Source organism: Macrotis lagotis, chromosome 1 (assembly GCF_037893015.1).
Source record: "Macrotis lagotis isolate mMagLag1 chromosome 1, bilby.v1.9.chrom.fasta, whole genome shotgun sequence".
In the NCBI taxonomy this organism is placed as follows: Eukaryota; Metazoa; Chordata; class Mammalia; order Peramelemorphia; family Peramelidae; genus Macrotis; species Macrotis lagotis.
Window position 1 is genome coordinate 915,835,118 of NC_133658.1, and position 11,523 is coordinate 915,846,640.

General features: G+C 49.9%; 1 protein-coding gene across 1 annotated transcript; it reads left to right on the forward strand.

Moving 5' to 3' along the window:
- The first annotated feature begins 5,384 nt into the window (after positions 1–5,384).
- Positions 5,385–10,341, forward strand: LIN7B (lin-7 homolog B, crumbs cell polarity complex component). Its single transcript, XM_074218300.1, has 7 exons — positions 5,385–5,671; positions 5,910–6,019; positions 6,107–6,225; positions 6,850–6,921; positions 7,270–7,479; positions 8,078–8,241; positions 10,148–10,341. The coding sequence occupies exons 1-7, from the start codon at positions 5,385–5,387 to the stop codon at positions 10,167–10,169; spliced, it is 984 nt and encodes a 327-aa protein (XP_074074401.1). The 3' UTR covers positions 10,170–10,341.
- Positions 10,342–11,523: the final 1,182 nt, after the last annotated feature.

Here is an 11,523-nt window from a genome sequence, read left to right on the forward strand (position 1 = left end):
AGTGGCAAATATTGACAAAGAGGAAAATGATAAATGTTGGAGAGATTTGGAGAAAAACAAATACATCAGTGCACATTTGGAAGAATCATGAATAGTTCCAGCCATTTTGAAAGCAATTTGGAACTATGTCCAGAAAATTTTCAGATTGTGTATCTTTTTTTGGCTCAGCCATGCCACTATTGATCTATGTCATGAAGAAGTCAAAAAAAAAAAGACAAAAAGGAACATAAGAACAATATATATTTATAGTAGCTCTTTCTGTAGTTGGCAAAAATTGAAACTAAGGGATTATCCATCAATTGAGGAAAGGTTGAACAAACTGTTTTTGAAATATAATGGTATATTATTATAATATAAGAAACGCTGAAATGGATAATTTCAGAGAAAAGTAGGAAGATCTCTTTGAACTGATGCAGAGTTAAGAGAGCAGAACCAGGAGATATTTACAATGGCAACAGCATTATAATGAAAAACAAATTTGGAAGACTTTAGAGTACAGATCAATGAATGTAATGATAAACCATGAATCCACAGGATTGAAAATGAATCATGCTCCCTACCTCCTGCCAGTCAGAAAAGTGATGCACTCAAAATTCAGAATGAGACATACACATTTTTGGACATGGGCAATGTAGAATTTGTTTTGTGGGAAAATTTCCATGTATGTTATTAGGGTTTTACTTTTCTTTTTTTTTTTTTTATCATTGTTCAACTTGGGCGGGGGGAGTGGAAGAAAGAAATATTTTCAAAACAGTTTTAAAACAAAGTTCACTCAATTTCCTTTCAAGTTGCTATGATGGATATACATTTTTAGTCTTCTGGATTCATAGTTTATGCCAGATTTCCCCTTGTAATTCATAAACCAATTCAGCTCAAAGCCTTTTCTTGCTCTTTTAAGCATCTTGGCAGTGATCCTGAAAGCAATTTAATGCAATTTCTGAGGGTATCTAAATTAAAAAAAAAGAGAACATGTTAAGCACTGAGAAAATTCGATTTAATAAATGGTAATGAATTGTGAATGGGGAAATAATGTGCTATGTGGGGTAACAATGTGCTATGTGGGGTCAATGGTATGGTGGTGCTTCCTCTCTTAGATTCTGTGAAAGAGGAAGAAAACAATGAAAGTAGAGGAGTGAAACCTTATTCCATAAATCACCATCTTTTGGCTTGTTGTCATTTTATTAGTGTTGGAATCAAAATGAAATTTTTTCCTTAAACTTATTTAGGGCTTAAAATAAGCCAGCATTGTGGTAAGCTCTGCAAATATGCAAATATTGCAAATATGAAGACTCCAACAGTCCTTGCCCTCAGGGAACTTAAATTCTAATGGAAAAAAGAATTTATAATGGAGTGGTGGCCAAGAAGGAATCCCCTGCCCCCTGTTTAAAATTCTATATGTGTCTATATATAATATATTGTTTTGTTAAATATTTCCCAATTAAATTTTGACATTCATTTTAAAATTTTAAATTCCAAATTCTCATCCTCCCTTCTTACTCCTCCCCAACTCATCAATAAGGCAAGCGGTATGATATTGAAATTAAGACATTTTCCAAAATAGATTTCTGCATTTACATGCATGTTACAAAAAAACAAAAAAAAATTTTTAAAAATGAAAAAAGGGGAGCGGTTAGGTAGCACAGTGGATAGAACACCAGCCCTGGGGTCAGGAGTACCTGAGTTCAAATCCAGCCTCAAACACTTAATGATTGCCTAGCTAGGTCTCAGACATTTAATAATTACCTAGCTGTGTGACCTTGGGCAAGCCACTTAACCCCATTTGCCTTGCAAAAGCCTAAAAAAAAAATTGCCTAGCTGTGTGGCCTTGGGCAAGCCACTTAACCCCACTGCCTTGCAAAAAAACCCTAAAAAAAAGTGGAAAGAGTGCTTCAGACTACCCCCACAGTTCATCAGTTCCCTGGAAGAGGGTGACTTTTTCATCATGGACCCTTTGGAATTGTTTTGGGTAATTTTTTTGATCACAGTAGCCAAGTCTTTCAGTTGCTTATCACTACAGTGTTGCTATTACAGTGTTCTTCTGTTTCTGTTCACCTCACATTGCATTAGTTCATATAAAATTCTCAGGTTTTTCTGAAATCATCCTGCTTATCATTTCTTATTGCACAATAGTATTTCATCACAATTGTATACCCCACTTTGTTCAGCTATTTCCCAATTGTTGGGCATCTCCTCACTTTTCAGTTCTTTGAAACCACAAAAAGAGATGCCATAAATATTTTTGTACAAATAGATCCTTTCCTCTTTTCTTTGATCTCTTTGGGATATAGACCTAGTAGTAATATTGCAGGGTCTAAGAGTAATATTGCTGGGTTAAAGAGTATATAGTTGGGGGAAGTTTCCATCTGAAAAGTCACAGTAAGTAGAATCATTAGTTGTTAAAAGGAATAAAGAGAGGGGGTGGCTAGGTGGTGCAGTGGATAGAGCACCAGCCCTGGAGTCAGGAGTACCTGAGTTCAAATCTGACCTCAGGCACTTAATAATTACCTAGCCATGTGGCCTTGGGCAAGCCACTTAACCCCATTGCCTTACAAAAAAAAAGTAATAGAGACTGAGGAAGAAAGAAGAGGTAGTGACTGAGAGGACAAATTTCAGAAGAAATGAGGTGGAGAGGAACCAAAAACTTAAGTCAAGGATCAGGTCTTATGAGGAGAAGGGCTACCTCTTCATGGGACAGCAAGAGCACCAGAGGAGAGAATGATGGAATTACATTGATTAATTCTCTATCACAGTCTTGAGGTCTAGTGTAGGAAAGAAAATGGAGGTCATAATGGATAACTTTTTTTGTAATGTCAATTGGAACTGAGGTCCTATGTTAAAAGAAGGGTGGTATGATTCTAAAAGAGAACAAAAGCTATGGATTAGTCACTGCAGAGTTGGATAGTCAAAGGGGAAGGAATAAAAGAAATTGTCTTGCAGCAAGGAAGGGTCAGATGAGACTAGATACTAATTTGTAGTGGTTGCCATCCCTTTGGTAATGAGACTTTCTGCAGCAGTCCAACAGTATATAAGAATGAGCTAGATAAGGATAGTGGAGCAGGTAACCCAGGGTTGGTGTTTTGCAAAGGATGATTGATGACAGATCAAGGAGGCAAGAAAAACACAGGGACTTGCCTTTAACTTAAACTTGTTAGCAATAGTCAAGACTGAAAGAAAGAAATGTCAGAGCTAGAGTGATTAACTGGGAGAAGGAGTAATGATAGGACTGAAGGTCATGGTGAGAATGGAGCATCTATGACAGGTTAAGCAGAGAGCTGAGTTGGAGGGACAAGAGAATTGTTATTAGGGAAGAATTTCAAAGTTCAGAACTCAATTATGGTCCACGCCAGGACATGACTACCTTGATGGATGCCCGAGGTGCTAGGTTTATGGGAGTTGAAGAGGTTGATGAATTGGGAGGCCAAGGTGTTTGAAGGAACTTCCTTGATAAGAATGAAATGTGAGTAGAGGGTTTAGGAAGAAAGGAAAGATATGAAGGGTTAAAAATGGGATGGAGGAGAGTTATTCCTCTTTCTCAATGTCTTTGATATCAGTGATCCTGCAGAAAAGAACTTGTCCTGGAAATGGCTGTGTTAATGGCTTCCCAATTGTAAGAGTCTGAGATTTTGTGATAGACAGAGGATAGACAGGGGTGGTGGTGGTGGTGGTGGTGGTGAATGGACAGGGAAAAGACCTCAAACCAAGAAGATGCTCAAGGAAGACAGAGCAAAGGAGAGATCAGATAGACAAAAGAGGATAGATGTCTTTGGGTGGAAAACTAACAGATAAAATTTAGGAAGACAGAGTTGGAGAGAATGACAAAGGAGGAGGGAAGTGAGGAGAGGATGGAGAGAGGAATATAGGCAGGGGGAGAAGACAAGAAGGAAGAGGACAGACAGGAAAGATCAAGTCAGTGGAGAAAGGACAGGCAGGTAGAATGAATGAACCCTTATATATGCCTTTAGAGTCCTTATAGTGAGTCTTGGGTCTGACTCTTAATGACTCCATCTTTGGTTTTCTTGGCAAAGATACTGTAGTAGTTGGCCATTTCCTTCTCCAGTTCATTTTTCAGATGAACTGAGGCCAACAGGATTAAGTGACTTGCCCAGGGTCACAAAACTAGTGTCTAAGGCTGAATCTGAACTCAGAAAGAGTAGTCTTCCTGACTTCAGGATCCCTATTCTATTCACTGTGCCACCTACCTGCCCATATTGAGAAGCCAAAGAAGCCAAGAAGGGAAAACGACAGAAAGGAGACAGAGAAGTGACCAGGAAAGAGGAAAAGAAAGAAGAGGAAAGGGGCAGCTAGGTGGCGCAGTGGATAAAGCACCGGCCCTGGAGTCAGGAGTACCTGGGTTCAAATCCGGTCTCAGACACTTAATAATTGCCTAGCCGTGTGGCCTTGGGCAAGCCGCTTAACCCCATTTCCTTGCAAAAAAAGAAAAAGAAGAAAAAAAGGGAAAAGTCAGTAAGAGAATAAAGACAAGAAGACGGAAAAGCACGGATAGAAAGTGCCATAGATACTTGGACAGTAGGGACAAGAGAGAGGGAGAAGAAAACTCTAGAGCGAATGAGAGGCCAGCTAAGCTAGAGCTGATGGCCAAGGAAGGTGACGTAGGACAGCTCAGGAGAAGGGAGAGATCCCGGACACCATATTGGCAGGGCCCCCAGCTGCTCATACCTGAAGGGAATCCCCACTCTCACATCCGCACTAGTGGCCAAGCCTCTGCTTGAAGCCTTCCAGGGACCAGCTCACTTCTACCCTGGACAGCTCTGCGTTTTCCTCTTTGCTCCTTCCACTCCTAGCTCCTATTTCTCTCCCTTGGGGCCAAACCGAAGAGAGCCAAGGGGTGAAGGAGGTGGGCTCAAGAAGAACAGACTGACCGAAACGGGAGGGACGGACATATGGGGAAGCCATGCAGATGGGAAGCTATGGAGAGCTGAGGGAGGGGGGGACGCAGCATCTGAGAGTGCCGGGCCACTGGGATAGGGAGAGGAGGGACCGTGCAGAGAGGGAGGATGGGGTGGGACAAGAGGGGGAACCGACTACTGGGAAGGGAGGGGGACACAACTGGGAGAGAGGATAGGCAACGGGGAAAGGGGGGGATAGACAAAGGTGAGAGGGGAACCAGGCACGGGTGAGGGGGGGCAGGCAACAGGGAGAGGGGGGCAGGAAGAAGGAAGAGAAACTCGTGAAAATGGGGGAGCCAAGGCCGGAGAGGGTGGAGGAGCAGAGGAGGGGGCGCCCAGGCCGGTGGAGCATCTCCGGCCGGGGCGGGTCTGCCAGGCCGGGGGCGGGGCTTCTCCCCCCCTGGTCCCTCCTTCCCTCCGTCAGTCCCTCCGTCCCCGGTCCCCGGCGGGCGGGCGGGGCCCGGCGGAGGCGCAGACATGGCCGCGCTGGCGGAGCCGCTGGGGCTAGAACGGGGTAAGGCCGGGCTGGGCTGGGCGGGGGCGGGTCAGGGGGCTGCCCCGACGTGGGGGCGAGCCTGGCAGCGGGAGGCCTTCGGGAGCCCCAACTCCGCTCTGCTCTTTGTGTGGCCGCCTACCTGTCATTATCTCTCCCAGCAACCCGGCTCTGCCCTTCCGCCTTTCTCGGGGTCTCCTTTCTGCCTCTTGCCGCCCCCTCCCCTCGGGTTCCCCCTCTCCCCGCCCCCCAGTCTCTCCTGGTCTCTGTGGTGCGTCTGTGTCTTTGTATATCTCTCCTTTTCTCCATCTCTGCTATCTCTCTCTTCCCCGTTCTCTTGGTATCTCTTTAGTCCTCCCTTCCGCCCTCTGCCTCTCTTCTGTCTCTTTACGTGGGCATCTCTCTGGGTCCACTTGGGGCTGGGTCCCGGTCCCCCTCCCACCTGCCCCTGCCCCCTCCATCCCTATGCTTGTCTCTCCCCACCCCTGTCCTGATCTCCTTCATTCTAGTCCCTGCCGCCCCCCGTCTCTGCCTCCCCCACTCACGTCCCTGCCGCCCCCCGTCTCTGCCTCCCCCACTCACGTCCCTGCCGACCCCCGTCTCTGCCTCCCCCACTCACGTCCCTGCCGCCCCCACCCCTGTCTCTATCTCCTCGAGTCTGTCTCTCTGCTTCTTTCTCTCTCTGTCCCACCCCCCACCCCCCTAGACGTGTCCCGGGCGGTGGAGCTCCTGGAGCGGCTCCAACGCAGCGGGGAGCTGCCCCCCCAGAAGCTGCAGGCCCTCCAGCGAGTCCTGCAGAGTCGCTTCTGCTCGGCCATCCGAGAGGTGAGCAGGCACCTGAATCCAGCCACCCCCCCCCCCGCCGGCCGGACTACAACTCCCAGCAAGCGCCGCGCCACTCAAGCCCCCTCCCCAGCTTCTTCAGCCTACAGCTTCTGGAATCTGTAGTTTCTCTAGCTAGCTCCTACGTGGGTGGGGCGCTGGCTGCCTCCCGCCTGATGCCAGGGTCGCGGGGGGACGCCAGGGTCGCGGAGGGTGCAGGGAGAGGAGATACCTGAGCTCGTGATTTATATATATCCCCGGACAAATCACTTAGTCCTTGTCTTCCTCAATTTCCCAACCTGTAAAATTAACCAGATCTATTGAGGATCACAGAGACCCCATTTGTTAAGTGCTTCACATAGTGTTAGTTCTCTTCTCCTTCCAGAAAGGGGTTCCCGGAATGGGGATACCTGGTTTCCCCCCATCCTCAATCCCTCAGTCTCCCCCCCTCCACCTGGTCTGAGAGGAAGGACCGATCTCTCTAGAGTCCAGGACTGCTTGACTATTTGTTAGCAGTTTGTTTGCCCTGAGTCTCCAAGAAAATTGTAATTTCTGACAGGTTCTAGAAAGTGAGCTGGTGGGTTGGGACCCTGCTCCCTGTGTCTCTGACTGTTCCCACTTCCTCAGGTGTATGAACAGCTCTATGACACTCTGGAGATCACAGGCAGCCCACAGATCCGGGCTCATGCCACAGCCAAGGTGAATCTATCTTCCCCCACCCCCAGACACCCAGGAACCCTCTCCCTTTCCTTTGGTTTCCTTGGGTCCCTCTTCTTGCCCCTCACCATCCCCAGGCACCTGAATGTCCCTTCTTCAATCCTCCAGGCTTCTCTTCCCAAGCTCTTGTTCCCTCAGGAACCCATTTCTCCCTTTCCACAGATCCCTACCTCCTTAGGGCCCATGGACTCTCTGCAGCTCTCTACTTTTTTAAGGAGCTGGGCATCTGCCTTTTGAACTCCCAGACCTTCAAGGGTCAGGGAGTCCCCCCTGTGGTTCCCAGTCCCTATTCCCTCAGGGACCTTGGCCTCTGGCTCCTGTCCCTTCTAGGCCACAGTAGCAGCCTTTGCTGCCAGCGAGGGTCATGCCCACCCCCGTGTGGTGGAACTGCCCAGAACAGATGAAGGCCTGGGCTTCAACATCATGGGAGGGAAAGAGCAGAATTCTCCCATCTACATCTCTCGAGTCATTCCTGGTGGCGTGGCCGACCGACATGGTGGCCTCAAGAGAGGGGACCAGTTACTCTCTGTCAATGGAGTGGTGAGTTTCAAGTCCCAAGATCTTGGGCAGCAGTGAGTTGGGAGTTCCAGGGTCATGAGGAAGAGGCTGGGGATGGATTGGAAAACCTAGAATAAGACATGGAGGAGGAAGACAAGCACCATCAAATTTAGAGATCATTAAATTCACCACTCTCTTTTCACAAATGGGGATACTGAAGCCCAGAGAGAGAAGTGACTCATCCAAGTCAGTCACTGAATCAGGATTTCCACCCAAGTTTCCTGACTGGAAAATTCTCTGGAGGAGAAAGAGGTCTCTACTCTTTAGAGGAAGGCTCTTTGGAGAAGGACTAACCTTGGACATGACATGTGTATCGAGGGTCAGGGGGGAACTTAAGCATCATGTCATCCAGTTGATGGCATTGAAGATTCTTTGGAGGAATCTAGATTCAGAACTGCCTGTCTTAAAGACCATCAGACTAGACTTTTGCCCCACTTGACTCCGTTACACAGATGTAGATACTATCACTCAGGGAGGGTTATATGCAAAGAGAAGGCAGAGGTTGGTCTGGTGGGTTGGGTAAAGTGTTAGGGGACTTGGGCCTTGGGTCAGGCTATGGATGGGCTCTTCCCTCTGGTAGAGTGTAGAAGGGGAGCAGCATGAGAAGGCTGTGGAGCTGCTGAAGGCTGCCCAAGGAACAGTGAAGCTTGTGGTCCGGTACACCCCTCGAGTGCTGGAGGAGATGGAGGCCCGGTTTGAGAAGATGCGCTCAGCCCGGAGGCGCCAACAGCACCAGAGCTACTCGTGAGAGCTGAGTCCTTCCTGAGTCCCTTATCCCTCATCAAGCCCCTTACCTCTCACCAAGTCCTTAACCTTCACCATGCCCCTTAGCCTTCACCATGCCCCTTAACCCTCACCAAATCCCTTACCTCTCACCAAACCCCTTAGCCCTCCCTTTAACCTTCACCAGGCCCTTTAGCCTTCACTATTCCCCTTAACCCTCATGATGCTCCTTAACCCTCATCAAGTTCCTTACCACTCCTTAAGCCCCTTAGTCCTCACTAAGCCCCTTATCTCTTCCCAAGCCCCTTAATCCTCACCAAGTCCATTTAGTCCTCAGCATACCCCTTACATCTTACAAAGCCCTTTAGCCTTTGCCATGTTGCCTTTTAACTCTTATCATACCCTTTTATCTTTACCTAGATCCTTTACCTCTTAACAAATCTTCTTTAGACGTTACCAAGTCACCTTTAGCTCTTACCAAGCTTCTTAACCCTCATATGCCCCTCTAGTCCTAAAAAAGTCTTCCCAAACCACATTTGACTCTTTCCAAGCCCTCCTGAAGCCTCATCATTCTCATTAACTCTTTTTTTGGCAAGGCAATGGGGTTGTGACTTGCCCAGGGTCACACAGCTAGGTAATTTTTAAGTATCTTAGGCTGGATTTGAACTCAGGTACTCCTGACTCCAGGGCCAGTGTTCCATCTACTGTGCCACCTAGCCACCCCCATTCTCATTCACTCTAACCACTCTTCCCTTAGCCCTTAGCAATAAACTTTGACCCTTATCAAGCCTCTTAGAAATTAAGAAATCTTTTAGAGACCCTTCTAAGTCCCTGTGGGTCCTTGCAAAGCACCACAGACCTATATCAAGTCCCTTAGAGTAGCAAATCCTTCAGAACATGCTAAATTCTAAAAATAGCAGGAACTCATATCTGCCACTTTACACTTATTATTTCAATTGGTTCTCTCAACGGCCCAGAGCGGTAGGCAGGTGGACACACAGTCATCCAGCAGTCAGCTAGTATTTCTGAGGTGCTTGCTTGCTATGTACTAAGTGTTGTAAAAAGAAAATCCAGGCCCTGGTTCTGGAGAACATCATGATCTAACAGACTGTATAAATACTCTAGGTCTTTGAATTCCCATTTTACAAAAGGGAAACTGAGGCTCAGAGCAAGCAAGTTGCTCCCACAGCTAGTAAATATTAGAAGAGGGCATAGAAGTCAGATCTTGATGACTTTCAGTCTAGGATCCTTTCCTTTTGTGTGGGTGTCATGGAAACCTTTGGCTAAGTCTGCTAAAGCTCATCAACCCCTTTTCAGAATCACAATGGATGGAAGTCCTAAATGACAGGGAAAGCTGAATGAAAAGGAAGATGGAATTGAATTTCCCCCATCTGTGTTCAAGGACCCCCTGACATCTATCCACAGACTCACTGAAAGGTGTCTTTTGTTGGACCCAGGGGAAGCCCCAAGGGCTAGGCATACTCTCTCTTCTGACCCTTCTGAGAGCTTCTAAGACTCCTTTTATGGCTAAACTCTCACAGCTAATTTTTTTTGGCTCAACTCTAAGCCCCTCTAGAAGTCAGAGGGCAGGAACCAGGAAGAGCTGGGCTTGAATCCCGCCAGAGACACTAACTAGCTAAGTGACTCTGGGCAAAGCATTAATGTCTCTGAGTCTAGGCTACCTCCTTGGCAAAATCAAGATCAATGAGGCCTGTAGTAGCTGCCTCAGGGGGAGGCTCAAATGGACTGAGTCATACAACACACTGCGCAAACTTGAACACATGATAGAAATGCAGGCTCCAGTTCCTGTCTCTCTAGCCCCTTGGACCTCCCAAGCCACTGGGGATTTACAAAGCTCTTTCTGCTCACTGTATCTCTCTCTCTCTCTCTCTCTCTCTCTCTCTCTCTCTCTCTCTCTCTCTCCTAGGTCCCTGGAGTCCCGAGGCTGAGCTCTCCAGGCTTGGCTCCTGCTCCTCAGCCCTTGCCTATGAACCCTCTCTGCCCCTTACCCCACTCTAGTCCCTCTGTACAGTATTTATTTGCCCAGTCTCTCCTTAGACCCTATTTAAAGCTCTTCTTTCCCCGCTCTGTGTCTGCCTGTCTGTGGTTTCTGCCATAGGGTTCGAGGGGAACAGCCCAGGGCTTCATCAGGAGCCCACAGTCAGAGGGAGGAAGGTCTAGGTTGGAGGACAGGGGATATTCGAGGGAAAGGAGTCAGAGTTCCATAGGATGAGGCCATTCTCAGAGGGAGGAGGTCTTGAGGAGGTGGGAGGAGGGAGGCCAGAGGACTGTGCGAAGAGTTCTAAGGGGAGATGCTGGAGGTGGGGAGAACCCTGGAGCAAGGGAAGCTCCAGGCCTGGGGATTGGGTGCTGTGTGGGAGGGGGAACCCATAGGCAGAGGAAGGAAGTCTCTGGTCTGAGGGGGAGGAAACCCCCAGGACCTGGGAGGAGACCCCCTCCACGTCTGCCCTCCCACCCTCGCTTTGGGTCTCCCTCAGCATCCAATCAACGCCCGCGTCTTCGAGTCCCCGCCCAGACAGAAGATGCTCGGTGATGGGGGGAAGGGGAGCGTGCGGTGCATTGTGGGAGAATCCCCGCACCTTCCCCTCCTTTCTCGCCCCCGCCCCCGCAGCGCGGTCCCGAGTTCTGCGAGGGAGGGGCTGGGGGAGTCTCGGGCTCGCGCTCCTCGGCGGTGACATCATCGCTTCGGCTCCGAGCGGGGCCACGCCTCCCGAACGCGTTCATTGGTCAGCGCCGCCCCCGCCCCCCGCCCGCCCCGCCGAGGGGCGGGTCTCCCGGGCGCGCCGGGCCCAGTGCCGCCCCCCCATTGGCTCAATCTCGCCGTCCGTCAGGCGGCTGTTAAAGGGGCCGCGGCCCCGGGAGTGCAGGGAGGGGGCTGCTGAATTTTGGGGGGAGCGGGGGGTCGGGGGAGGGGGCGGCTGCGGCCTCACGGGGGGAGCCCGAGCCGGGGCCCAGAGACCGAGAGACGCCGAGACCCCGAGACAGCGAGCCCGCGCCGGGCGGGCGGCGGGAGCAGAAGGGAGGGCGGGCAGGGGGGGAAGGAGGGAGGGAGGGGAGACGGCCAGACCTGGAGCCGGGAAGGAGGGAAGGCAGCAAGGCAGGAAGGCGGGGGCCCCTCCCGGCCTCCTCGGGGCTCCCGCCACCCCCGCCCCCGCCGCAGCCCCAGCGCCGCCGCCCGAGCAGGTAAGAGCCGGAGCCCCGGGGACCCCGGCATCCTGGCCCCGCAGGGACCTGGGCGCCCCGGCCCCCCCAGACGGCCCGCGGGGACCCGGGCGCCCCGGC